The sequence below is a fragment of the Xiphophorus couchianus genome, chromosome 16 (genome assembly GCF_001444195.1).
Source record: "Xiphophorus couchianus chromosome 16, X_couchianus-1.0, whole genome shotgun sequence".
NCBI classification, from domain to species: Eukaryota; Metazoa; Chordata; class Actinopteri; order Cyprinodontiformes; family Poeciliidae; genus Xiphophorus; species Xiphophorus couchianus.
The window spans coordinates 2,554,959-2,580,493 of record NC_040243.1 but is presented as its reverse complement, the minus strand read 5'-3'; the positions used below and the strand labels follow the sequence as shown (position 1 = coordinate 2,580,493).

The 25,535-nt window shown below is 38.0% G+C and overlaps 1 protein-coding gene and 1 long non-coding RNA gene across 2 annotated transcripts; one reads left to right on the top strand and one right to left on the bottom strand.

Annotated features, from left to right (window-relative positions):
• Positions 1–3,999: 3,999 nt before the first annotated feature.
• Positions 4,000–10,133, bottom strand: rnf25 (ring finger protein 25). Its single transcript, XM_028042962.1, has 10 exons — positions 9,907–10,133; positions 9,621–9,692; positions 9,150–9,246; positions 8,653–8,720; positions 8,506–8,575; positions 8,345–8,416; positions 7,354–7,500; positions 7,190–7,279; positions 6,553–6,690; positions 4,000–5,337 (listed from the first exon to the last, which is right to left on the bottom strand). The coding sequence occupies exons 1-10, from the start codon at positions 9,921–9,923 to the stop codon at positions 4,765–4,767; spliced, it is 1,344 nt and encodes a 447-aa protein (XP_027898763.1). The 5' UTR covers positions 9,924–10,133; the 3' UTR covers positions 4,000–4,764.
• A 6,950-nt stretch (positions 10,134–17,083) lies between these two features.
• Positions 17,084–23,918, top strand: LOC114160148 (uncharacterized). Its single transcript, XR_003598728.1, has 3 exons — positions 17,084–17,296; positions 18,558–18,655; positions 22,614–23,918. It is a non-coding gene; the product is annotated as an uncharacterized LOC114160148 (long non-coding RNA).
• Positions 23,919–25,535: the final 1,617 nt, after the last annotated feature.

Here is a 25,535-nt window from a genome sequence, read left to right as displayed (position 1 = left end):
AAAAAAAAATTGCTGTTGCAACATACAAAAGAAAACATAACAGGAGATCCCCTGACTCGATCTCACATATTCAACTAAGAGTAAACAACATTTTGTTGCTGTGAAACTTAGGACATTGACGCAAGTAATGGCGTGAAAAAAGTATGAGCAGTAACACGGTGGTGAGGTAGCTATACAGAGATCCAAATAGAGAAGTAGGGTCGCTGCGCAACTGTGCAGCCTTGATCTTTAAGGGGCGACGCTGAGATGTTGAGAAGTAGGGGGCGCTGCGCAACTGTGCAGCTTAGATAGGGAGCGCTGCGCAACTGTGCAGCTTAGATCTGAGAAGTAGGCGGCGCTGCGCAACTGTGCAGCCTTGATCTTTAAGGGGCGACATTGGGAACTAGGCGGCGCTGTGCAACTGCTACTACTTTAGTATTCTGAACTATAAAAAAAACATTCATTATACATATTTGTGGGTTTCACAGTGAAAAAATGAGTTTTTCTACTCAAATAAGAAAAAATTTTATGCAATTTTAGGCCCAAAACGCAATATCAGTACATCCAAATGACAAAAATAAGTGTAAATTGACGAAGTTCAGGTTGTCCTGAAAAAAAATTATACCACATAATATATTATACATTATTAATCATTTCTATTAAGAAATATAAAGGTAAAATCTAAATTTGTCAAAAGCGATCATTTATACTATGGACCGTAGAGGGTTAAAGTATTTTAAACAGTTTGTACCAAAGGAAACCCAGCAGAGTGCATGGAGTCACTGACTTCCAGCAGTCACTCCTCCTGACCAGCAGGGGGCGACAGCAAGTCGCTCGTGTTGAGTCCTTGACCTTACAGCAATCCCTCAGACAGAGCATGCATGTACCGACAGTTGAGGGGAAGAACTCTCCTCTAACGGGAAGAAACCTCCAGCTGAATCAGAACCGGGCTCAGTACCAGCAGTCATCTGCCACGACCGACTGGAGCTGAGAGAAGACAGAGCAGAGACAACAACAGGTCAGCTGGTCAGGAGAACTTTCTACATTCATGGAAGTGGAACGTTAACAGGAGAGGGAGAACTGTTAGGTGATGGCAGCATCATGCCAGCCAGTGCCCTCCTGCAGGAAGGAACCACAGCCAATCAGAAAGCCAGACCAGGTGGAGCTCCTATGGAGAGAAAAACAGAAAACAAAAAGTTCGCCGTTTATACCAATTCTTATTCATATGTTGTCTTACTCACTGTCTAGTTTGTTCACTGTCTAGTTTGTCCCTCAATACGAGTTAATACTGTCAGGTCTTCCTCTACCAGGTTCTGACACCTTCAGGCCTCTATTCAGATCAGTTCACTGTTTCTGGTTTTATTTTTCCCCTGCCACCTTATTGTGGTGGAAGGGTTTGAGTGTTCCAGAGATCCTAGGAGCCGTCAGAGGCTTCATGCCTCTGGTCGGGTTTTGTTTTTTGCTATTTGATATTTCTAATTTTTGTTTTTATATTACCTTTTTTTATTACAATAGTTGTTATTGATTTTTATCATGTCTTCAATCGTTGGTGTGATACCTCCGTGTTTATCCTGGTTAGCACATATACAGAACCGCCTCCCTGGCAAGGAGGGGTTGCAAGATAACTTTTCCTACCTCACACAGTGATATTGTTACATTGCTGAATAAGTGAATGCCGGTAGGTTTTTCGTATCTTGTGTATATGTGTTTTGTTTTTTTTGTGTGTTTTGTTTTTTGGGGGGCATTTTTATTTTTTCCTCTTTTTCTTACATCTTCCAGGATAGTGTTATGTTGTATCTTTTAACCTGGGAGGGAAATGATGATTAATATTAAGGGTCACACCTGCTAGTTGTATTGCTATATGTTTATTCTAAGTTCTGTATATTCCCACCAAATTAAAGCTGTTTGGGTTACATGCACAAGGTTGGATGTTGTTTTTCCCCAGCTGCATGGGAACCAGTCTGATTCCCTGCTTTGGATCCCTTATCCCTTTGTACAAAACTCATGTGTTGTCTCTGCCTGGCAGAGCTTTTTGTTTCAGACTTGCTTCATTATTGACTTTCCTGTGAGCTCTCTGAGTTGTTCACAATTCATGAATAAACCTGATTGAGTGATTTTACCTGAACAGTGCTTGGAAATGGTTTTTTTTTCCACGACAATACACATTATTGTATAATTGACAGTCATTAATACAACAGTATAACTCAGGAACTGCAAACAGTCGGGTACGAACAATACCTGACTATGTTCCCCCAAATGCATCATTAGGAGTTTGGTTCTCCAGCCCTGCTTTACTTTCTCCAGAATCATTATAAAGTTATTATTTTCCTCTTTGCTTTCATTTGTTCCACTAAGAGGCAAGTTTTATAATTTGCTGCAATCCTTTTATTTATATTGTTTTATTTTTTTCTTTCTGTACTAATGATGTTTTAATATCAGTGTTGTATAATAACGAAGTAAAAACACCACTTAAGTATATTTTGGAGTACTTCATACTTTCCTCGAGTATGGAAAATTTTTGATAACTTTTACTTCACTATATTTCCGAACTTAATTGCGTACTTTTACTCCGATACATTTTCAATGTGTGGTTTAGTTACTCGTTACAAAAAGGCGAGAGAAACGGTTAGGGTTAGTAATCGTAACAGCTTTTTTTCTTCATGTTGGCCGCATTTTCTGTACTATTTATTTTTCTCATTTTCAGCACTGACCTTACCTGAAGGGAAAACTTAAGGCTTACAAAAACTTTGTATTTTCTGTCCTGGAGGGTTTACTAAGAAGCTGGTTCAGTTGTAAAGCAGGTTAAGTTAACCTTGTGCTATAGGTAAAGCACCTAATTTTCTTAACTAAATGATGCCTGCAGGTATATCTATTAGCAGGTTTAATTTTGCCTGCACTTGGTTGTGTACATTATTTTAAGTGTATTTGACAAGTTTACCAAAATATAAAAAATGTCATTCAAACTGCATTTGCCTTGTTTTACTTTTCATTACATTACTTGAGTACATCCATTTTTACAGTAATTTCCATACTTAAGTACAGGAAGTTTCAGATACTTTAAGACTTTAACTCAAGTAACATTTCAGTCAGTGACTTGGACTTTTACCAAAGTCATATTTTGGAGAGGTACTTATACTTTTACTTGACTCTGAGATTTCAGTACTTTATACAACACTGTTTAATATATTAATTTAAGATTTTGCACTTGTGTAACATTAGATCATGCTAAATGCTTGGTGTTATGACCATGATGCTAATGCTATTTTGTATAGATCTGGCTGGAGCTCTGAAGCACACGCTATGTGCTAATGCTAATATCTCCATATTGTTGTGTTGAATAAATAGAAAAATCCTCCTAATCCAGACTTGGTGTTTTGTAGTTTTTCCACCACACAAAATCCCACAATGCCAGTTTGTTTCTAAATTGGGATTTTTATACACCAGTAACAGTGACTGATTATGCTAGGTTTGTAGTTGATTGGCCATGAAGAACAGCGCACAAATTGGGCCTTCCTACAGTTTTCATTTAACTTCAAATATACTTTAATTTTTGTAAAGTAATTTTTTTTAATACCAAAAACACAACAGGTTGCTCATGGATGACCTTACTGACTTTTCCATCAAGCTCAACAAGTTTTCTGGGGAAAACTAATAGGACAATAGCTATGTGGTTTTTGGCTAAGAAAGCCAAACTCTCACTTTTACTTATTTAAATATTCAGGTTTGAGAGGTTAATGTTTTGGATTGACAGAGTGCTGTAGTTAAACAATAAAATGAATCCTCAAACTACAACTTGCACAACAATTGTATGCTAAAGTAGCAGTAGTCCATACATCTCTGTCCATATTGGTCCGTTTCTCTGTTTTTCACTAACTGGGAGAGCCACCTCAGTTCTTCCAGGATGGGTGGAGCAGGTTTGTTTCCATCCGGATCATCACTTCTTCCCTGGACTTTCTTTTTGGCCTTCACAAACCGATCTCCATATCTGGAGGAAATGACTACTGGCATTACATACATTACTTCAGCATAAACTGTTTATTTCTGATAAGTTTTTCTGCTTCCAGTTGTTGAAAACATATTTAGTATATTACATCAGCACGTTTTAATACAGAGATGTGGGCTGGTAGAAAAGTGTTTGCTTGTATGTACAGTATGTTTGACAAACGAGCCTCATCCGATATTTGACCCATTCTCCTTTGCAGAAATGTTTTATTTCAGCCATGTTGGGGTCTTTCCAAGATATTTAAGGTCATGGCATGATTTTCCCCATCATGTTACAATTTTTTTTTTTTGCTTTAACCTCCATTTTTCTGTCACATCCTCACCTAAATAGCACATCAGGTTTTACATTAGAAGGTGACGCTGCTCCATCAGAAATCCGCTTACAGATGACGAGTGGCGCCCCCTGTTGGATGGCGGCCAAACTATGTCAAAAGAAGTCGTAATCGATGGAAACTAATGTTAATCTAAACCATTAGTCGACATCCATAATAAAGACTTTATATATTTTTCAAAAAAACTACTTTTAAATGGAATAAACTGAACCAATAGAAAGAGACTACTGCACCAAACTGACACCCAGAGTAGATTTAATTTATAGTTCTTTAAGCCGTTTGGCATCACATCACAAAGCAGCGACCAGCTGGACACAACTGGAGCAAAGATGAAAGTGCGTTGGAGACAGCGGGACAGGAGGCGGCGTCCAGAGTCCTTTCTGTCGCGGCGTTTTAATCTGATGATGGAGGCTCGCGTTCTGCCGTTCCTCCACCCTCCGGTCGCCCTTTGTCATACCACCTCCTCTCTTCCCCGCTCCACCACCTTCTGTTGGAGGCCCCGGCCGTAATGGCCGCGCCGGGGCCCGCCGCCTCCTCCTCGACTTCTGGCCCGGCTGTCGCGGTGCTGCTGTGGGGGCCCGAGGGCCCCGATGTGGTGCAGGGCAGGCCGGTAGGGGCCCCTTCTTCTCCCTCGGTGACCCCAGGCTCCATCTTTTGGGCCCTCAGAGTCTAAATCAGTTGGAGGAACCTGCTTCTCTGGTTCCTCCCCCGACCCGATCCGGCATCGCGTCTGTCGGCCACCGTCTCCCAGAATCATCTGTGATTGGTCAGTGCAGTCTGACAGAGTGAGCCGCTCCAGGTGCTCTGCGATGGGGGGGCCCTGCCCAGGACGGGGTTTGGGTCTTCCTCCTCTTCTTGGCGCTCTGGCCTGGTTCTGGTGCTTCTGGGCCTGGAAGCCTGGGAGCTGGGACAGTCTGGGAACAAACCGCTCCGATCGGACGCCGGCTTCATCAGAGGAGGAGGAAACCGGGGGGGCGGGGGACGCATCGACCTCCGGGTTTACGTTTTCAGACACTGGAGGGGCCTGCAGGGAACAACAGAACCAGAACCAGAGACAACTCAGACTAGGCCTGTTAGGATTACAAACTGTCCCAGAAGTTATTGAAATAAACAATATTGTTGTTTCAAGACCGTTTTCAAGTAATGCAATATTTAATGCCATTATAATGCAAAAAACTCTCAAACATCAATAAGCTTTAAATTCTAATGGACTGGAATACATTTTAAATATGCAAAATAAACAAATAAAAAATAAAATTATTTAGTCTCTCAACCTCAACAAGACTAAGATTTCTGTCCTCCAGTTTTTGGTAGAAAGAAAGAAAAGAGAAAAATGATAAATCATTGAGTTGGTTTTAATTTATTGTGCAATTAATTAATTTCGCAGCTTATTTTTTTCAGCAGCTTCACACCTTCAGAAATCCATTTCACACGTTCTGTCTGTTCCAGAACAAGAGGCGTCGCTAAAAACCAGCTGGAGGCTTCAGCCACACAAATTAACAATTAATATAATCATCAATTCTGTGTTATCAATTTAATCTACAGTTGAAAACGACTAAATCTGATAACTTATTTTTGGTCAGGATAGTTCAGATTAGCTAAACAGCAGAAAAACTGGAGAGTTTTCTTTTAATTATTTTTTAAATCTTCTAATATGAATGTTTACGTTTCATCAGAACTTGTTCATCAAAGTTGAATCATTTCATCTTCAGAGGACAAACCTCCAGAAGTTGGCGGTTAATGGCTTTTCATGTAGCCTTTGTTGTGGTGGCTTCTTCTTCTTCTGAGCGCCATTTCAGCCCAGGTTGATACATGGCTTGTTTTTTTTATTTATATAATTATGGACATACAAATGAATGGTATTTCAATACCAGATGCGCTGTTTCTTAGTGTAATAGCAGTTAATTTACACTAAGAAATGTTGAAGAAATAACCTCAACTGAATCTTATAAGGCATCATTTTTGCTTTGGCCTTTGTTTTCAAAGGACATAGTTAGATTGTTGTACGTAAATTTATGAATTTTAATCATTTCGATTTTAAGGAATAGCAATTATTCTGATATGTAGCCAATAACAATTACTTTAATAAGTCTAACTGACCTGAAACAGGATGTTCTTTTTTAGCTATTGCTATTCAAACAGTGGGGAAAAAAGTAGGTTATGTGTGTAAATATGTGGTCAGTTTTAATGATTTAATTAGACTTGATGAATTAATCAGCTGGCTGAACGGCATCCCTACCTCCTGGATGTGGATCAGGAATCGGTTGGATTCCTCCTCCGTGTCGATGATCCCGCCGTTGCACCTCTGCTTCTCCAGAATCTTCTGGAGCTGACCCCACTTCCTCTGAAAGTCGGAGCCGATTGCCGCCTGATCGAGCTGACAGGAAACTGCCGTTAGACTCCTGACCGCTACGGTCAGCACATCGGCACAAAAATATGCAAACACATAGGAGAATATTTACTCCAAAACATTTCCACAAAGAAAGGCATACATCTCCGAACTGAAAACTAGAATAATTTCTAAGATTATGAAGTGAGAAATTTGCAGGAAGTTCTTTGAAACTCAAGTGGTAAATCTAGGAGATAAATTAATTTTATAACCAAAACCGGTTGGGTGTTTTTTTAAGCACTTAGTCTGTTTTTGGAAGCAGTTGTAACCCAAATGAAAGTGCAAAATGTGTATTTTGCGTAATAGGTCACCTATAAAGTTTTTTTATACAAATTTCCGACCTTTCAACCGCAAAAATTGTCCATGTTTTCTGGCTAAAATGTAATCGTCCGTTGCCAAATATTTAGTGTCTTTTACCTACAATAACCCCAATACCACGTTGCAGCTCAGAGCTGCTCCTGATTAGCTTCATGCTAGCTGTGTTTACCTCAGGCAGCTCCGGTGCAGGAGACTTTAGAAGCTGGTTTCTGTCATATGTGAGAGACTCCCTGCAGACCGGACACACCACTGTCAGCTCCTGTCGGAGGAGAGTCCAGATTTAGGAGGATTTGGATGAAACTGAGTTTTTCCGTCCAGCTGCTGGTATCTGACCTGAACGCTGCTTCCATCTCTGGTTTTATCCTCCTCCAGCTCCTTCTCCCTCTGCCGCAGCTCCCGCTCAGAGTGGACCACGTAGCGGCCGAGGCAGTGGGAGTGGAAGTAGTGGTAGCAGCTCGTCTTGGTGAAGGTCTCTCCCTCCTGAGAACCGAAAACAGGAATAAACTCACATCAGAACTGCAAAACACAATCTTTGTTTGATTTAGCTTCTAGTAGAAATACCTTTGTACACTTGAAATAAGACAAAACTAACTACCAGCAACTTTTATGCAACAAATAAGAGCTTATTTTTGTTGGTTAAGAAAATTGATTATTTCATTTGTAACACGGGAAAATGTCTTGTTTTAAGTGAAATAATCTGCCAGTGGAACTTGTACTTAATTACTCAAAATTAAGGACTTAATGACTTTAAACAAGCTCATATCTTGCTGAAAAGTTACTTATAATTTAGTTTTGTCTGATTTCATGTGCATTGTAAAGTAGACCAAAAATACCTGGTTAGATTTTGTGTTTTCGCAGTGAGAATAGACCTGTCACGATACAATTTTCCCAAAAGTTATCATGATAAACAACAATATTGTTGTTTTGAGACCACCGTAATGGCAAAATAATGCAAGAGCATATTCTCAGAGATCAATAAATTTTAAATTCTAATGAATATTTAAGACTAAAACTGGAAGATATTTTAAATATTCAAAATTAAAAAAAAAAACGGAAACTACAAAATGAGCACTGAAATCTCTGTAAACAAAAATATCCCTTGAAAAATCAGCTAGTTGAGACCAAAGCACCAGTCTGAAGACTTTTGTCATCCAGTTTTTGGTAGAGAGAAAAGAAAAAAACAATAAATATTGAAAATGGAAATGATTGAGCTTATTTTAACTGATCCTGTGATTAACTGATTTATTGTGAAAGGCCTAAGCGAGCAAATTTAAGGCATTGGGTTGATGACCAGATCTAACCTTCAGGGATGGAAATACCTTACCTTGAAACCATAAAGGCATATGACACAGTTCCCATGAGGAATATTGCTTTCAGTCAGGATTTCTTTAGCTTTCTGTGTGGATATAAAGCAAACCAGAGGTCACAGAAATGACAAAATGTCTCCAATAATCAGATTTTTATTTAAAGCCGTTATGTTCTGACCTCGATGAGTTGATACAGCACCGGAGAGCCGAGCCAAGATTCAGCCTCCGTCTGGAGACACTTCTGGACGCTGCGCAGAAACAATCACATCATTATTAAAAACCGAGTCTCTGGGTTGCAGCGACGGCGGCGCAGGAAAGTGTTTACCTGCCGAGTTTATCGTCGGAGAGCCCGCGCGGGTTATGAATAGAGATGACCGGAGACGATGAGGGATACTGAAGAAATGGAACAAAGAAAAGTCGTCAATCACCTTTAACCCATTCTGGACTAATGACGCTAATTAGCTTCATACCTTTCATATTGTGAATGTAGTCAAATGGGGGAAATAGACACTGCAAATTATTGTTCATACTATTAGAAATGCTTTGATACCATCTAGTGGTCGAAGTGTGAATTACATGTTCATGGAAGTATGCAGTGATTGTAATTCCGATTACAAAATAATCATCATACTGAGTTTGAAGAGTTTGTGTCATTCCTTAAGTGCCTGGTGAATCCAATTCATACCCAAATTTACACTAAAGTGGCTGCAATTTTCACATGTGATTGACATCAAAAACACACAAACTCAGTTTGGAGGCAGAAAGAAAGGAGAGAAGGGTGTAAATTCAGGAGCGGCTCAGCTGGGTGGGAGGTTGTGGTACCTGCAGATCGAGGCTCAGAGTCAGAGTGAGTCGGACAAACTGGGAGACCGAGTCCTCTGCAGTGGATGGATACAGAACCAGACTCACCAGCCAGCCCCTGCAGCAGCACAAACAAGACACACAGGCTAAATGCTACAACTTTCAGACCACTTAATGCATCATAACGACTGGAAAAACCAATATTATGTTTTCTGATCTTTACGACCTGGAAAACACCATCATAAACATAAACTTATATTCCTGTTCAGCTCTTTGCAAACAATAGCTCAGATATAGAACCAATAAAGATTTTAAGTTATGCTGCGAATGAACTTTGACCTCCAACATCTTTCTGATATACTTACTGTTTCAGGTGATATTTATGGGTGATTAATAACATTCTAGATTATTTTAGCCTTTTTTTTATAACAGTTTATTCCATAAAAAGCATTATTTTCTGTCCAGGTCCCAGCAGAGCTGCTGCTTCCTCACCCGTCCTCTCTCCTGTCCACCTGCAGCTCCTCCAGGTAGATGGACTGCAGCACCTCGATCTCAGACTGAACCCTGTGAACACGAACAAACAAACTTTCAGCTGGTTTACCGTTTTATTAACAGTGAAGCTGACCGGTTAGCTTCGCGTTAGCTGGAGGCTTCGGCATATTTCCAGGTATTCCCATGGAAACAGCGGCCAGTTTGGCGCTGGAAAAGGTAAAACAGGGTCTACTTCTGTCATTTGTAATCTGTGAACAAATATCAGACATATTGACGGCAAACTCACTCGGACTCAGCTGCCATCGTGATGTTTCTGATGTTAGCTGGAGATAACCGGAAGTAGCCTCAGACTTTCAAAATTATGGCTTCAAAACAAGGGCTAACATTACGTAATGATAACAGATGTACTATCGTAGATGCTACACTGAATTAACTTAAGAGAACCTGACCGCAGTAGGCGTATCTAGTGGAACTGTGCTGGACTCCCTCTACAACACAACACCCTTTCTTGTCGTGTAGAACAAATGCGGCAGCGCGTCCGCCATATTGTGAGTGTCAAATTCGCTTTGAGAACCAAGAACAGAAATGAATCGCGCACTAGTTGTACTAAAATGGGATATATATATATATATATATATATATATATATATATATATTTCTGACATTTAGGATAAAAATTTTATATCAGACATATACACACATTAAAAGTACTCATGGGGTTGACATTTCTGTATAAGAAAATGTATTACTTTGTATTTGTCTGATGTAACATTTTAATCCTTAATGTAATATTTTAATAGGAAGCAGAAAATCCCGAATAAATTTAGTCCATATTAATAGAACCTATTCATTTCAATAATATTGTCAAATTTATAGAATATATTTTTGGTCATTAAAAATCTACTACTTTGAGTCACTGACTTTGCAGCTATTTTTCCTACTGAGCAAGCACATGGCAATAGTGGGAAGGAACACCCATTTTGAATTGAAAATATTTCCAGCAGAATCAGAGAACACATCAGTGATAAGACTTTGGGTTTTGAGAGAACACTGAAAAAATATCCCATACAAGCCCCGACATATGCTAAAGGCTAACAGGACGCAGAGCTAATGGCTCCAGAAGCTCAGTTAGCTTTCCTGTAATGGTTAGTTGATTCTGAGCTGATTCTGACAGAATCACAGGAAGATGGAAACTGTTTTCCTCCTCCAGTAGAAACTGCCTACTCTTTTACAAACGTTTCTGGTTACATAAAATCTGGAGCTCCAGACTGGAAGGATGAGATATTCAGCGCGCTGCAGACACAGGGGAACAGGAGACGGGAGGCAGAGGCATTTAAAACAGCTGAATACATTGGGTGATGCCGAGTGGGTGAAGATTGGCATTATGAGTGCGTTTGTGTTGCCTTCACTGCTGGCTGTGTAGGCGGACTCCATAGAAACCAGAGCTGGCTGCAACAAGGATCAGTATGGAGTGTTGAGAGACGCTTGCCCTCAAAGCTGGTTCCTCTTTTTTATTTTTTTTTTCAAATGAAGCTCCAACTTTAATCTTTTATTAGCTAGTTGTTCTCTTTTCCCCCTCATATTATCTGCATCTTCCTCCTGAGACACGTATCTCTGTACAACAGGGGGACTTAAGAGGAAAGGCTTTTGCAAAAATGTTCATTTTTATTCATTTGTCCTTTAAACTTGTTTTCTGCTGTTTGGACTTTTTGCTTTTTGGTGTTTTTCAGTGAGACAGAATCTAAATCTGGTGTCAGCTCTGGGAGGAAGTGGAGCAGAAAAGCTGCCTGGGAGCTGCACTTAATTTCACTCACTTCTGTCGGCCTGATGCTTTTTAAAGACAGATTCTCCTTCAGGTTTACTCCTACGATTCAGTCTGTGATCAAAAGGACAAAACACACAGAAATATGCAATATAACAAATCAAACTGGAATGATTAATCAAATTAATCGTGATTAATTGATTATTGAAATAATTGTCAACTAATTTAGTAATCATTTAATCATTAACTGGAATATACAGACTCAAAAAAGGTTAGTGACTGAAAGAACAATACAGTATCTAAACCAAAACTTCACAAAAATATATACATTTAGCATTTAAGATAAATAAAATCCTTTTCTGTAAATATTCTACACAGAATTCCTCTTTGAATCTATTTGCATAAAAATATGTCTTTTTTATCTGATTAATCAGTGGAATTATTGATAGATTAATTGATTAATTTGCAGCCCTAAATCTGAGAAATTGAAACTTAAGATTATCAAAATATTTTTGCATTCTTCTTCTTTCATCATCTGTATAAACATGATAATTAATTTTAAAGTGCAGAGCTATTGCTGATAATTCCAGTCTCTTTTCTCTCTCTTTGTTGAATCAATACCTTTGTTTAGCTGTGTTATTAAAAGTGGAGGCCACTAGGAGGCACTAGAGAGACCAGAAGGTTTGACGGAAAACGAGAAAAATGCAAGACTAAAAAAATTTAATCTAATAATTTTTTTAATAAAATGCTAATTTGTTAAATAGTACAACAATAAATTATTAACATTAGTTAAAATAAGTGTAACTTTAGCTTGGTTGCTAAATATTTAGTTTGGAAAATAAATATTTAGTTTGGAAAATAAATATTTAGTTTGACATAAATGTCACACTAACATGGTGAAAATATGATTTTAAAAACTTAACACCCACATTTTTTAGAGGCTAAATAAAGCAAATTATTGCTGTTACTTTTTTTACTGTGTAACCTTCATATGACATCCCATTCTTCTTCTTCTTGTTTCACTGCACAGCAAAACATCAGATCAATACGTTGATCCATCTATTGATTTTACTGATCATTAATTATTAAGATAAACTTTTGCTTTTGGTTTTAATCTGCATCACACACTTTTTTCTGAGCATCCCAACAACCTGACGGTTTCTGTTGGCGCTCTATTTACTCCTGACCACATGGTGGCAGCACGGAGCAGCACATTTAGCTTCCACAGACAGAATAAAGTCTTATTCGTGGACTAGATTAGACTGTTGCAACTCCAGCAGAGGTGCCACCTCTGCAAAAGCTGTCCCGGCCTCTGATCTGCACCCAAACATCCGAGAGCGGAGGCAGGAACCGGCGGAAGAGAGGCAAGGAGCGGGAGATGTAGGCGGTGGAGAGGAAAAGATGTTCCACTCCAGGAGGCTGTGTGGGTGTTTGTTGCGCTCGACGGATTGCAGGGATGAGCCGAGCTGCTGGTGGAGCGTTTCCACACCTGGCCTGCAACAGATCCCAAACATCCAGTCCTCCATCTGTCTGTTTAAAAGCCTCTCTAGCTGCAAAAGGATGCTGAGAGCACTCAGACGCCCGCTGATCTCTACATGTTAATGGGATTCAGAAACAACCGAGCTATAAAGTATTAGCAGCTTCTCATCTGTCTGTCTCAATAAGACTTTATAGAACAACACAAAGGGTAACTGAGATGAGAAAGGAACATTTACACACATTTTACACCTGCAGTTCTCTGCTATGGAGAATCAAAACTGATATATTTAAAAATGAAAGCTGAAATATATTTATTTTGTTTTCTCTTTACCTCGGTTGGTTAGCATCACACTCTATTTGGCTTCAATAAAGATGGCGAGGGGCTTATCAGTGAGCTGAAGCTTTGCAACTTCATTAGAAAATGATGCTATAACTCCTGACTTTATTAATAATGCTGTTTCTAAAGCTTCTAAGATGTCCTTCTTTGCAGAGGAGCCCAAAGTCAGTTCGGTCCTTGAGGGTCAGCATCCTACATGTTTTAGTTCTCTCTCTGGTTTAACGCACCTGGATCAAATGATGGCTCATTAGAAGGCCTAAGAAGAACATTGACATGCTGGAAAGGTTGTTGCTACCAACATGGAGAGAACTAAAACATGCAGGATGCCGGGCATCCAGGACCCACTTTGGGCTCCCCTGCTCCAGTGGATGAGTTGGGATATCTGTCCTCTTGAACCAGGTGTCAGAAGGTCAGGCTACGTCTCCAGTTCATGAAGAGGTTTCAGAAACATCACGAGATGAGAGGCGCCTCAGAGGGAGAGCGGGGAGTGTATCTGTCCAGTCAGGCAGAGAGAGAGACTGAGAGCTTCACAAGGCTTTCAGACACGAAACAAACCAATGACCCTAACTCAGATCATCTGGCCTCTTCACCGTATGTTGGTGTCCGCCATGTCAAAACAAATGGTTCAACAGTCATTTCACCCATTCAGTCCTGGTACAACTGATCTGGTCTTTATTAAGAACTGACAAGTCAAGTTTGTAGTATAGAAGGCTGTTCAAAGTGCTTCTTATTCAGTAACCAATCATGCAAGAAGCTATAAACATCACATTTGTCAGAAATCATCATCATCATCAATCAAATATACATCAAATACTGATCAACGTTTCACGTTCTTCAATAATTCTTCAGGAATTATGTAAAAGGTTTCTGAAGTTCTTGAATCATTCAGAGGTTTGCTGCCTGTTCTGTTTTAATGACATTCCTCTCTGAGTGACTCAGGAAAGCTCTTGATGATAATTCACCAAGGCGACGTGAGAGGCAAAGCGCTGCTGCCTTTCTCACCTCTTAATTGGTCAGTGTCACTTTCGCCCGGCGCTCGTCTTTGTTCCCAAGGAAACAGCAAAGCGGTTTTCACGCAGACTGCAGCAGAGATGCTGGTTTTGGCTTTGCAAAAGACTTCCTGCTGAAGATCACATCTAACCAGCATGTTTCCATTTTATAACGCTGACCTGTTGCATTACGTTTTCACGGCTACCGGCTCTCTGATGATGAGGCTTTTGTAACACACGAGCCTGCTGGTGTTGCTGAGAGGAAGGAGCACCTGGAAACCTGCTGCTGAACTTTCATAACCCAGACCCCGACAACGAGCTGCTTCCTCCCAGTGAATTTGATTTCACATCCAGGAAAAACATCACAACCCCCCTTCAAACACACACGCACGCACGCACGCACACACACACACACACACACACACACACACACACACCCTGCCTCCAAAAACAAATGAAATCTGAACTTCACTGAATAATCGCCTGAAACTGGAGAGATTTACTGGAGGAAACAGAGGAAGAAGATGAAACTTTAAAAACTGGTTTATTGTTTACAGAAATAATAAAAAGAGCAACAAAAAGGTTAAAATAGATGGATGAATGAATGAATGGATACAAGGAATTTCAACAACACCTATACTTAAAAATAATTTAAAACCAAAAGTTGTACTAAAAAGATTTGTTATTTGGTTGTCCTCCCCTTCTTACGCAACCAAGATGGATGACATCACCACGGCGATCCATCACAGAAGACGACTCCCCACGGAGAGAACAGCGACTAACGAGGCTGATTAACGAGGGCAAAGTGTCTAAAACCTGAACATTGATTACAAAATGTCAAGTTTATGTTCCTGCATCATGTGCTCCACTGGTACAGGAATCACCTGGATAGTTGTGTGGTTATAATTTCAATAAAAAAACATTCAACTTGACATTTTAAATAATCGGACAATTTGAATGTTATTCTGAGACTTTGAGAAGAAAAACTTATGCTTACTTTATATAATAAAATTACTAAAGTAAAATATTTACTTTTATGAGTAAAAATACTCTTCAGGTCATTTCCTTCACTGCAGCGCCCCCACAGGCGAGGAGGGGAACTGGTTTTTCAAAGGGTTTTTCTGTTTCGACTCGGTGTCAGGGCCTGTTCAAGCCTTTTTGCGCCTTATTTCCACAGCAGCGAACGACACCAAGATATTGACCTAATATTTGTGTAATAACTAAAAAATATATATAGAAAATACTTTTTCATGTGTGCGGCATAACTCGCACACGACTTGGACCAGCTACTTAAAAGTGAACCACGGGAGCTGGAAATGTAAGAAATATTTCAATGTTCCCTCAGCCGGAGAGGTGAGCTCCACACAAACATTTTGGGGGCTGAACGAGGAGGAATCCGGAGCCCAAAGTTGTGCGTTGCTCGGGTTGATTGTGTGACACATGCCCTGATACCCTGAACTGCATTCCTGGTGCACGAGGCCTCCAGCATGGGGCCTCTGCTGTATCCCTGCCTGCCTGATTTAATCACATTTAAAGGAGGCTGCAAGCCTTGGAGCCGGATTATAGGAATTCCCGGATCGGATTCTGGCTCTCACATGGCAGGACACGCTAGTTGCTCACATTTCAATCAATCTGGTGGAGATGAAATCTGTGGAGCTCTCACCAAAGTTTTAGAGTAAAAAAAGTAAAAGTACTTGAGTATTAATCTTTCTGACGACGTTTTATTTTAAGAGAAATAGCTGTACTTTCTGGACCTTACATTTTCTCATATTCTTTGTTACATCCATGATGAAAAAAGTATGAAGGAAAAAATCCACAGTTCGCACAAAAAGAGTTTTATAGTGTCTGTGATTCAGCGTTCAGTTGGATGCAACCAAAGCAGAAGAAGAAGAAGAAGAAGAAGAACAGACTGCGGCACAAGGAAAAACAACATGGATGGAGACTTTAACCTGCAACATCGCAAACAACAGAGGAACACATTCAGAGACGCAAAACATTCTCCATTTAAAAAATCCTTTACCATGTCGGCTCAGACTTTGATTAGTGACAAAAGTGCTGAGTTTGGTGCAATCTGACTTTGATTTGAAGAAAAACTTACTTTATCAGGATTTTAAAACATTTCTGTAGAGAAAAGTAATATATTTTTTATGACTCAAACTTTCTAAGTATTTTAGACTTATCTAAAGTCATTTTATATTTTTGCAGGTGAACATTACACAGCAATACCACAAAATCTTACCTAGTATTTTTGGTCTGGTTTCTAGCACAAATCTCTTATACTTTAAATAAAACGATAACTTTCTGCAATATATAGGAGCTTATTTTAAGTCAGTAATTCTTTAAATTTGGTTAAAAAGTTTAATTAAACAGATTATTTAACTTATAACAAGACATTTTTCTCATGTTGTAAGTGAAATAATGACAATTGAACTACTACTTTTTATTAATATTTAATAATTATTTACTTAAAACAAGCTCCTATATCTTGCTGAAAAGTTAGTTAAAAATTAGTTCTGTTTTATTTAAAGTATAAAATATTTGCACTAGAAACCAAACCAAAAATACTTAAGATTTAGCGTTTTTGCAGTGAACCTTTTACGTTTTAAAGACATATCAAAACTTGTACTTTTTTACTTCTACTTGAGTAAAAGAGTTCGACACGTACTTTTACAAGAGTATTTTTTTTCATACAAGTTTCTGTGTTGTGTGAAGTAGAAAATGTGAGAACTTCACATTCGCCTGTTTTTCCGGCTCCGCTCCGCTTCACCAGCTTAATCTCGCTCCGGGTTTTCTCTCCAGCTTGTTCCCTACTTTGAAAGTAGGTCACTGTTTGCTTTGTATTATTTAGCAACTGGAATGATTGTGCAGTGAGGGATCTTGACTGTGATCCTGGTGATATGCAAGCAGCCAGGCAGCAGCTCGACGCCCTGCCCAAACTCATTTCATATCTGCCCATGGAAAGGAGAAGGGATTTTCCCCTTCAGCCTGGCTTCCTCGTACCTCAACTGCAACCTCAGTGTCTGACAAACAGAGGAGGTTGGTGCAGAAACAAAAGCAGAAGGTGTCAGAGTGCACGCCTGGGGACATGAAAGGCCGAACCAGTGCAGAGGTGAACAAATGCTGAGTTCAGTCCGAGTGTGTAGAAAGACTTGTTTTTCTTCAAATTATTTAATTAAGTGAAAAGAAACTTAAAGGAAACTACTACTGCAACAAGGAGGAAAAGAAAAAAAACATCTAAGATTATTAAATTGGTGTATAGTGGTGTGATAGAGATAAAAGAAAGGAAAAGATGATTTTAAAGTTTCCAAACTAATTTCATTTCCCTGAAATGCCTCTTTAAGCAGCAGAAAGCCTTCCTGTGGTCTGGAGAACCTACAGTAACGAAAAGAGAAAAAATAGTTATTTCCCTTTGATCCGACTGAATTCATATTAAGTCCAGGCCGGGATCCGATGCAGGGCTGTTGCATAACCCAGAGGACTTTGGATGACCCCTGGGTGATGCACTTTCCATCCTGTTGCTTTGATTTGACTTATTTATTCCAAAAAAGGTGCAGCTTTGTCGGAAAAAACACCAAATATTACCAAGTATTTTTGGTCTAGTTTTTAGTGCAAATAAATTGGTACACTTTAAGCAAAACAAAACAAATTTACAACTCTGATTTTTTGTGATTTATTGGGCTTGACGTCATAAAATTGGCACTAAATTTCAATTTCAAATTGAGAAAATATAACATTATTAGATTTTTGAAGTATTCTGCAAAAACATTGAATCTTACCAAGTATGTATTTAGTTCCTAGTGCAAACGTCTTTTACACTTCATAAAACAATACTAACTTACAAGTAACATTTTAGCAAGAAATAAGACTTTGTTTTAAGTCAGTAATTCCTTAATATTGATTTTAACAAACGACTATTTCCACTGGTAAATTATTTCATTTATGGAAAAATGTCATCCAGTGGAATTAGTAGGTTACTTAATCAATATTAGAGAATTATTGACTTAAAACAAGCTTCTTTATCTTGCAGAAAAGTTATTTGAAAGTTAGTTTTGTCTTATTTCCGATGTAATAAGATACTTGCACTAGAAACTGGAACAAAAATACTTGGTAAGATTTGATGTTATTGCAGTGAGCAATAAAACCTTAATATTGCTAGAATACAAAAATGCTAGTTTTGCAGGCAGATTAGTTAATTTATAATGTGGAAAAATTATCATGTTTAAGTGAAATAATCTGCCAGTGGAACTAATAATTTTAAATCCACATCAAGAAATGATGGACTTGTAGGTCAGTTTGACTTGTTTCTAGTGTAATAATATTTGAATAAGAAACTGGACTGGAAATCTTGTTAAGCTTTTGTGTTTTTGCAGTGTGGATCTCCATCAACTCTCTTTTCTCAAGCAAAAGATGTGAAACCACATTCTGAACTGAGATGTCAACAAAGAATGAGTGGAAGATTTTCAAAAAGGTAACCGCAGCCTCCTGCTGCTGCAGAAAAACACCTGGAACTCTGCTTGGTTTTCTAAATTCAGACAGAAAAATCTTTTCTAATGTATCTGTGTTTACACCGAGCTGCAATAATCCATGTGAATAATATCATAATCAGTCTGAAATTTTGTTTGAAGGAACTAAATATATTTCTCTATATAACATTTAATTATCCTTGAAATAAAGGTTATGCTATCATTTTTATTGGGAAAACTTGTTTTTCTTCAAATTATTTAATTAAGTGAAAAGAAACTTAAAGGCAAACTACTACTGCAACATGGAGGACAAGAAAAAATTATATCTAAGATTATTAAATTGGTGTATAGTGGTGTGATGGAGATAAAAGAAAGGAAATGATGATTTTAAAGTTTCCAAACTAATTTCATTTCACTGAAATGCCTCTTTAAGCAGCAGAAAGCCTTCCTGTGGTCTGGAGAACCTACAGTAAAACAGTGAAGGGCTGGACTCTAACGAAAAGAGAAAGAATTGTTATTTTCTTCATAAAATAATAGATAAAAAATCTTCCACTAGTAGAAGTCCAGGGAAAAATACCTGAGGAACACAAAGAGACAGGCTGGCGCTAACAGAGAGCTAATTTATGCTACGTTCACATAGCAAGGCTTGATGCTCAGCTCTGATTTTTTGCTGAAATTAGATTTTTGATCTTTTACATGTTTTAAATTAGTTCACAATATGACATATTTTGCATTTTAGGTTTCAAAGGTCATCAGCTGCAGAGAGGCTTTCTAATATTCACAAGATGAAAACATTCTGAAATAGAGAGTTTGTTCCTGAACAGGGAGGAAGTTGATTAGGAACTGGGATGTGAAATGTCAGAAATACAGAAACAGAAATGCAAAATAAAGCAGACAACCCGACATAAATGAGACACAGAAGCAACAGGGAAGTAAAAGACAGATTTTCAGACAAAGGTTGTTACTACGGGGAGAATAAAGACGTTTGAAAAACAAAAATCCGATCAAGAACCACCCTGATGGGAGCGGCTGGTTCCTCTGACCCGGTTGATATTTGGATCCAATCACTCCCCCTTAAAAAACAGTCAGAGTGGCGCTGAGCTCATCGGAGGTATGGAGGAAAAAACAAAAATAAACTTTGCAGGAACATCACAAAAATTAGGGAAAGATTAGATGTTTAGAAACACGTATCACAATCACATCTGGGAAGTTATTCTGATTTGGTTCTGCTATGGACAACAAAATAACCCTTCTAAAATGTTCTCTTTTTTTCTGTGTATTGTGTGTAGCCCAAGTACGGAAGAAGAATACTGGAAAAATAAGAAAAGAATTCTGATTTTTATCTCAGCAATCTGGCTTTAATTTAACATTTTTGACTTTTTCTCAGAGTTCTGACTGGAATCTCAGCATTTAGGCTTTAACCTTAAATTTTTGACTAATTTCTCAAAATCCTGACTTAATGGCAGATGGGCACTGTGATGTCATGGCATGACAAAACTGCCTCTGGTCAAAAATTTGCTTAAATTCATCATATTCCTCCAGAACGTTTGTTGTCCTCCTCCACAACTTGCGTCTTGGTCATTGAAGCTGGTTCCTCCCATCAGCTTTAAAGTCAGAAATCTGAGATTAAAGTCAGTTTTTTTTTTCCAAGTGGCACTAATCTTCTTCCATACACAAACCCGCATAAGGCTATATGAAGTAGATATGTAGAAATGTTCAAAATGTCTGGTTCTGTTTCTGCTGATGGAGGACGTTGGGTTGCCATCATCTGCAGGAAGATGCAACAAATCTGAAGGTTTTATTCAAAGAAACGACTGGAAACTTTTGGACAAAGTTTTCACAAAACAAGATGTGCAAAACTAAAGTTTTCCCCACAGTTTTAAACATTTATAAAGCTGTAATCGGTAACCCCCCCCCAGGATAATTACATAGCTTTTTGTGTTTGTTAGCTCTTCTGTGGAACTTTGCCCAATCTGCTGAGCTCAAAATATCCCCAGTTGAAAGACCATAATTCCAGTTCCAGTCAAGGTGGAGATCGCATTGCAGAATTTTCCAGATTCTGTTTTTTTCCACAACTTTAAGTTTCACTGCAGAATGTTTAAGTATTCACACACTTTACATGTTTAGCCTTTTCCCACCCCAAACATCTGGGCAATAAGTCAAAGTAGAAGAAAAAGAACATGTAGTTAAGAATGTTTATTACAAATAAATATCAGAAAAGTGGTTTTTACTTAGAATTTGTGGTGAGACTTGAAAAGTGATGTTCACAGATGTTCTTCACAAACTGTAGAAATAATAAATAAAACAGATTTTTATTCTATTTAACCCTTAATTATTGGACTAACAAGTTAGAGCAATCTGGGTGAAGAAAAGAAAAAAGATAAATTCTTATGTTGTAAATTAATTTAATGTATTTAGCCAATTTGCAGTAGAAAAGGGCAGTTTTATAGAAAACCTTTTCTCCTTCCTGCTCCCCATTATTTGTAAAGTAAATAATCTTAGAGTATCGTCATGAAGTGAAGATTAAATCTGTGTATAAACTGATTGAATATTTCCTGATTTCAGCTTCATCACTTAGAAACCTATAAACAACTGCACTGTAAAACAACAAGCAGCTTCTGTTAAAAATAGTCAAATGAAACGGAAAAGTGTTTGACTGCAATTAGGACCCAAATCAAAACATGCAGAATGAAAGGTACATTCTGTCTCCTTCTTTCTTCAAGATGGGAATTCATTATTTTCCACAGCAGCTGCAGAAAATAAAAAATGTCTGCTGATGTGAAGCTGCTGATGTGAAGCTGCTTCCTGCTGCGACCCTGATGACCTTTGAATTTCCTCGTTAGGAGATTATAGACGGTCGCAGGCAGGACTTCATCTGGCTCTTTTTTAGCCGCAAACTTTCTTTTTTCCTGACTTTTAAAAATGATTAAAATAAAGACAGAGTAACAGCGTGTGGATCTAGATAAAAACTCGTTGAGCTGCTTTAAAACATTTCTGTGGTTTTGTTTTTGACCTGAAGTGAAACGGCTCACCCAACAGGTTCAGGTGTGTCACAGAGAAATGCAAATAAACATAACTTCAGGTTTTTAGCTGAGATGGAAAGAAAAAAAAACATTAATGTTTTGGTTTCATGCATTTGTTACTTTAAGGCAGAAATGGTTACATTTTTTAATACTAGCCTTCAGATTATCCAAAATCCTGCAGCAAGACTTATGATGAGACAGAAAACTATTTTTCTTATGTATTTTGTCTCTTATTGGTGCAGAAAGAACCTCTGACCTGTTTATCCTCCTTCCCAAAGCAGGAAGATGTTTATCTTCAAAGCCTGAAGGAAAGAGCTTCAAAACCAACAAATTTCTCCACATTCTTATAGCACTTTGTCAAATTTTAACAAACAAAACAACATTTAGCTCATTAAGTCATTTAAAGGGGCGGTATTGTGGCAGAAAATAAAATTTTAAAACGCTATTAAGTAACTATGTTACCTTCAGTTGCTTTAAAATGTTTAAAATGACTTAAAATACATTTGACTTCACAATTGAAATTGGGTTTCTGTCTCTTTAAGAAGCTCCTACTCTTTAGCACATCGTCACAATAACGCGCCTCCTTGTGCAGGTGTTTGCTAATTGCTGCTGCCACTAGTCTAGAAGGGCTGAATGGAAGTAGGCGGAGCTTTGTGACAGCATGCGTTTTGCATAGCCGAATGGTTGCCATGGAGATTAAATGACCCTCAAACATGCATGAAAGGATCAAAGCAACATTTTGAGGTATGTTTTTGATGAGGGAATCACATTATTTCAGATGTAAAGCTGAAATAATACCGTCCCTTAAAGGCTCCGGCTGCGTCTTGGCAGCAGCAGCAGGAGCTCAGGTGTTTTCAGCGGGAACGTTCGGCCCACGCGGCTCACAGCTGAGGTTGTAACAGCTTCTGTTCTCTGTCTTGTTCTCTGTGGGGAACAACAGGAAATCCTCCACGGCGTCCCGCAGAGCAGCGGCTCTGCTCAGGAGAGACGACTGTTTTCTGATTCGTTAAGGTTTGTATCCACAGAGGAGGATTCAAGCCGTCTTCTCTGATACACAAACATTACATTCATAGTTCTATGTCTATGTACTTTTTACTTTGTCTATTTTGACATTTAAGCTGTTTTTATTTTGCATATAAATGTTGTATATATATTAAATCAGACTAGCTAGAATTAGTAAAATACTAAGAATAATGTTTTAAAGTCAAACTAGTAGCTTTCTTTAGAGTTTGATACAGTTACGATCTAAACTGCATGACTTTAAACTTACATTTTCTTCTCACCAGAGTTTGCTGGGGTTTGGCCCCATTCCTCTCTACAACTTACCCAGTTTAACTGGTTAAACTCCTAAATCATAAATCTCATAAATCTCCTCTGGGCAGGGTTACCATGTTTACACAGATAAGGTAATCAGCTACTGATTACTGATTGATCCTTTATAGGTGACCTAACATGCAAAATGCAATGTTTATTTCCTGTTTCACAACTGGTGATTGAATGATGTCCCCAATTGTCACTTTATTTCTCACATGAAGTATTCAAATAAACTCTAACATTAGCTTTAATATCAACTTCTTACAAATTTTTATCCTTCTATTTGGGTCTCTGCTGCTTCTAGAAACAATCCAACCTTTTAAAAAACACCACGTTTTTTTTCTTTTGGTGTTTTAAGAAAGACTGTCTAAAAAACCTCCTGTATTATGACCAATATTATGGCAGTTACCTAGCAACCCCAGCTGAGCCACCCCGTCGCCTAGCAACCGAGGCAGAGTTCCAGCACGTTAAGTCGGCTGCTGTTCTTTCTTCATAAAACATAAACAAAATGAGCGGTGTTAGATTTTAGCAGTTGTTGGATTTCTGTTTGGTTTTTGGCAAAAACCATGAGACATTTCGCCAAATCAGGGGCGTCCAGACTTTTTGTCACATGGACCAAAATCATATATATTCTTCCTTCTCAACAATGAACTACAGCAGAGTAAGTGGTCTTATTTCTTGTTGTATAGAAATGCTTTAATTATGGTTGATCCAAATGTAAAAAGGAATTTGCGGGTTTGCTTCAATAAAAGAAATGCGTCTGGTTTTCAAATTTATTTAGGTCTCAACTGAAAAGAAAGACACAGATTTGGTCTTTATTTGAAAAATGCTTCCTGTATTTATCCAAGTTTGGCAAATTCATGATTTGGGCAAAGTCACAGTATAGACGTGGATCTTGCAGGAGAAAGAGAAAAGCCTGGTTGGTTAAAGACAAATACTTTGTGTTGTTGCCAATAATTTCTATTGTAAAAATATTTTTAATCTAACTGAAATAATTTGTCCTAGTTAAAAAAAGTTTCCATTTAAATCTGATGTTTTACTTATACTGTGTTTTATATGTTCATTTCCTGCTTTTGCCACTAATAAATCCCATGAAGGCCATTTTTCTTTCTTTTTATTTTTGAGTGAATCGTGTGAAACGGCTTTCAGCAAATTTTACATTTATGTAAGAAGATGAGAGAAGACACGAAGATTTCCTGGTGGAATATGTTTTATTTCAGACACACTCCTCCGTTTCCTGCTGAACAAAATCCTCCCACATTGCAGTGAATGAATGTAGCATCACTGGAAAAGACAAAAATAGTCGTTTTATTAAAGTGGAGCTGACCGAGCTGCTTGAGAAAAGCTGCTGGGTGAAAAACTCCTTTGTTGTTGTTAATTTATCCTGCAGGAATAAATTAACAGAGAGCAGCCAGAGTGAGATAAGCTGCCGCCTCATTAAGAGGTGACTGACTCAGAGGCGACCGGCGTTTGATTGAAACTAGGTCGCGTCAGCCAGAAGACGTTCAAGCTGCAGAATGAACTTCCTTCTGATCCTGGGAAATCAGCTGAGGCGCTGTTGCTTAGAAACAGAAAAACATCACGTCTCTCTGCGGCTTTAAATGTGATGAATGTGACAAATAAAACCTCAGCATGAAACTCTGATCTCCTCGTCTTTGTGGTTCCTCTCGTCTTGACCTGATCTCCTAAACATTCCTAGTCATCAAATTATTTTAGCTTCACACAATGACATGAGAGCGTTAAGGTCGCAGAAGTCTACTAAAAAACTGAGAATAATCTCAAAAATTTGCTTGAAAACTTGAAAATTTCTGAGTTTCAGAATTCAAAAATCTGCAAGGAAAAAATTCAGAAATACTGAGATTCAAATAAACATTTTTAGAAAAAACAGAAATGATATTTCTGAACTTCAAAAGTCAAAAATTTGCCAGAAAAAACTCTGAAATTTAGAGTTTAATCTCAGACATTTTTTTGAGAAAACGTGGAAATTTGTAAGTTTCAAAAATTGAAAAATTGCTTGAAAAAACTGGACATTTTTAGATTAAAATCAGAAATGTTTTAGAAAAGAACTTGAAACTTTCCAAGTTTCAAAAGTCAAAGCTTTAACTTGGCTTAAACTTCTCACATCCAGTTATTAATTTATTTATAAAAAACATTTAATTTATCATATTTTGTTTTAATACAATAATCTATTGTTTTTTTAATATTTAGTTTCAATATACTGTCTATTTGTAATTATTAATTAGATTCTATTTATCACTGTGCACATTTATAACAATATCAATAACTTTTATAGATATTTTATTAACTGTACGTTTTTTTATCAAATCTTTTAAAAAGCTATTTACTTTGAAGTGAACCAATTATTAAATAAGAATTAAATGCAACATTAGAAATTTAGAAGATTTGATCACTCTCATTTTAAAATGATTCCTCAGGTGAAACTTCTTGCCTTTAATTCTGCTTTAATTTGCATGAATTGATTTAAAATCTATAGTATTAATAGTTGAAACCTGAGTCACAGACAGGAGGTAAAGTCTGTTTCAGCCTT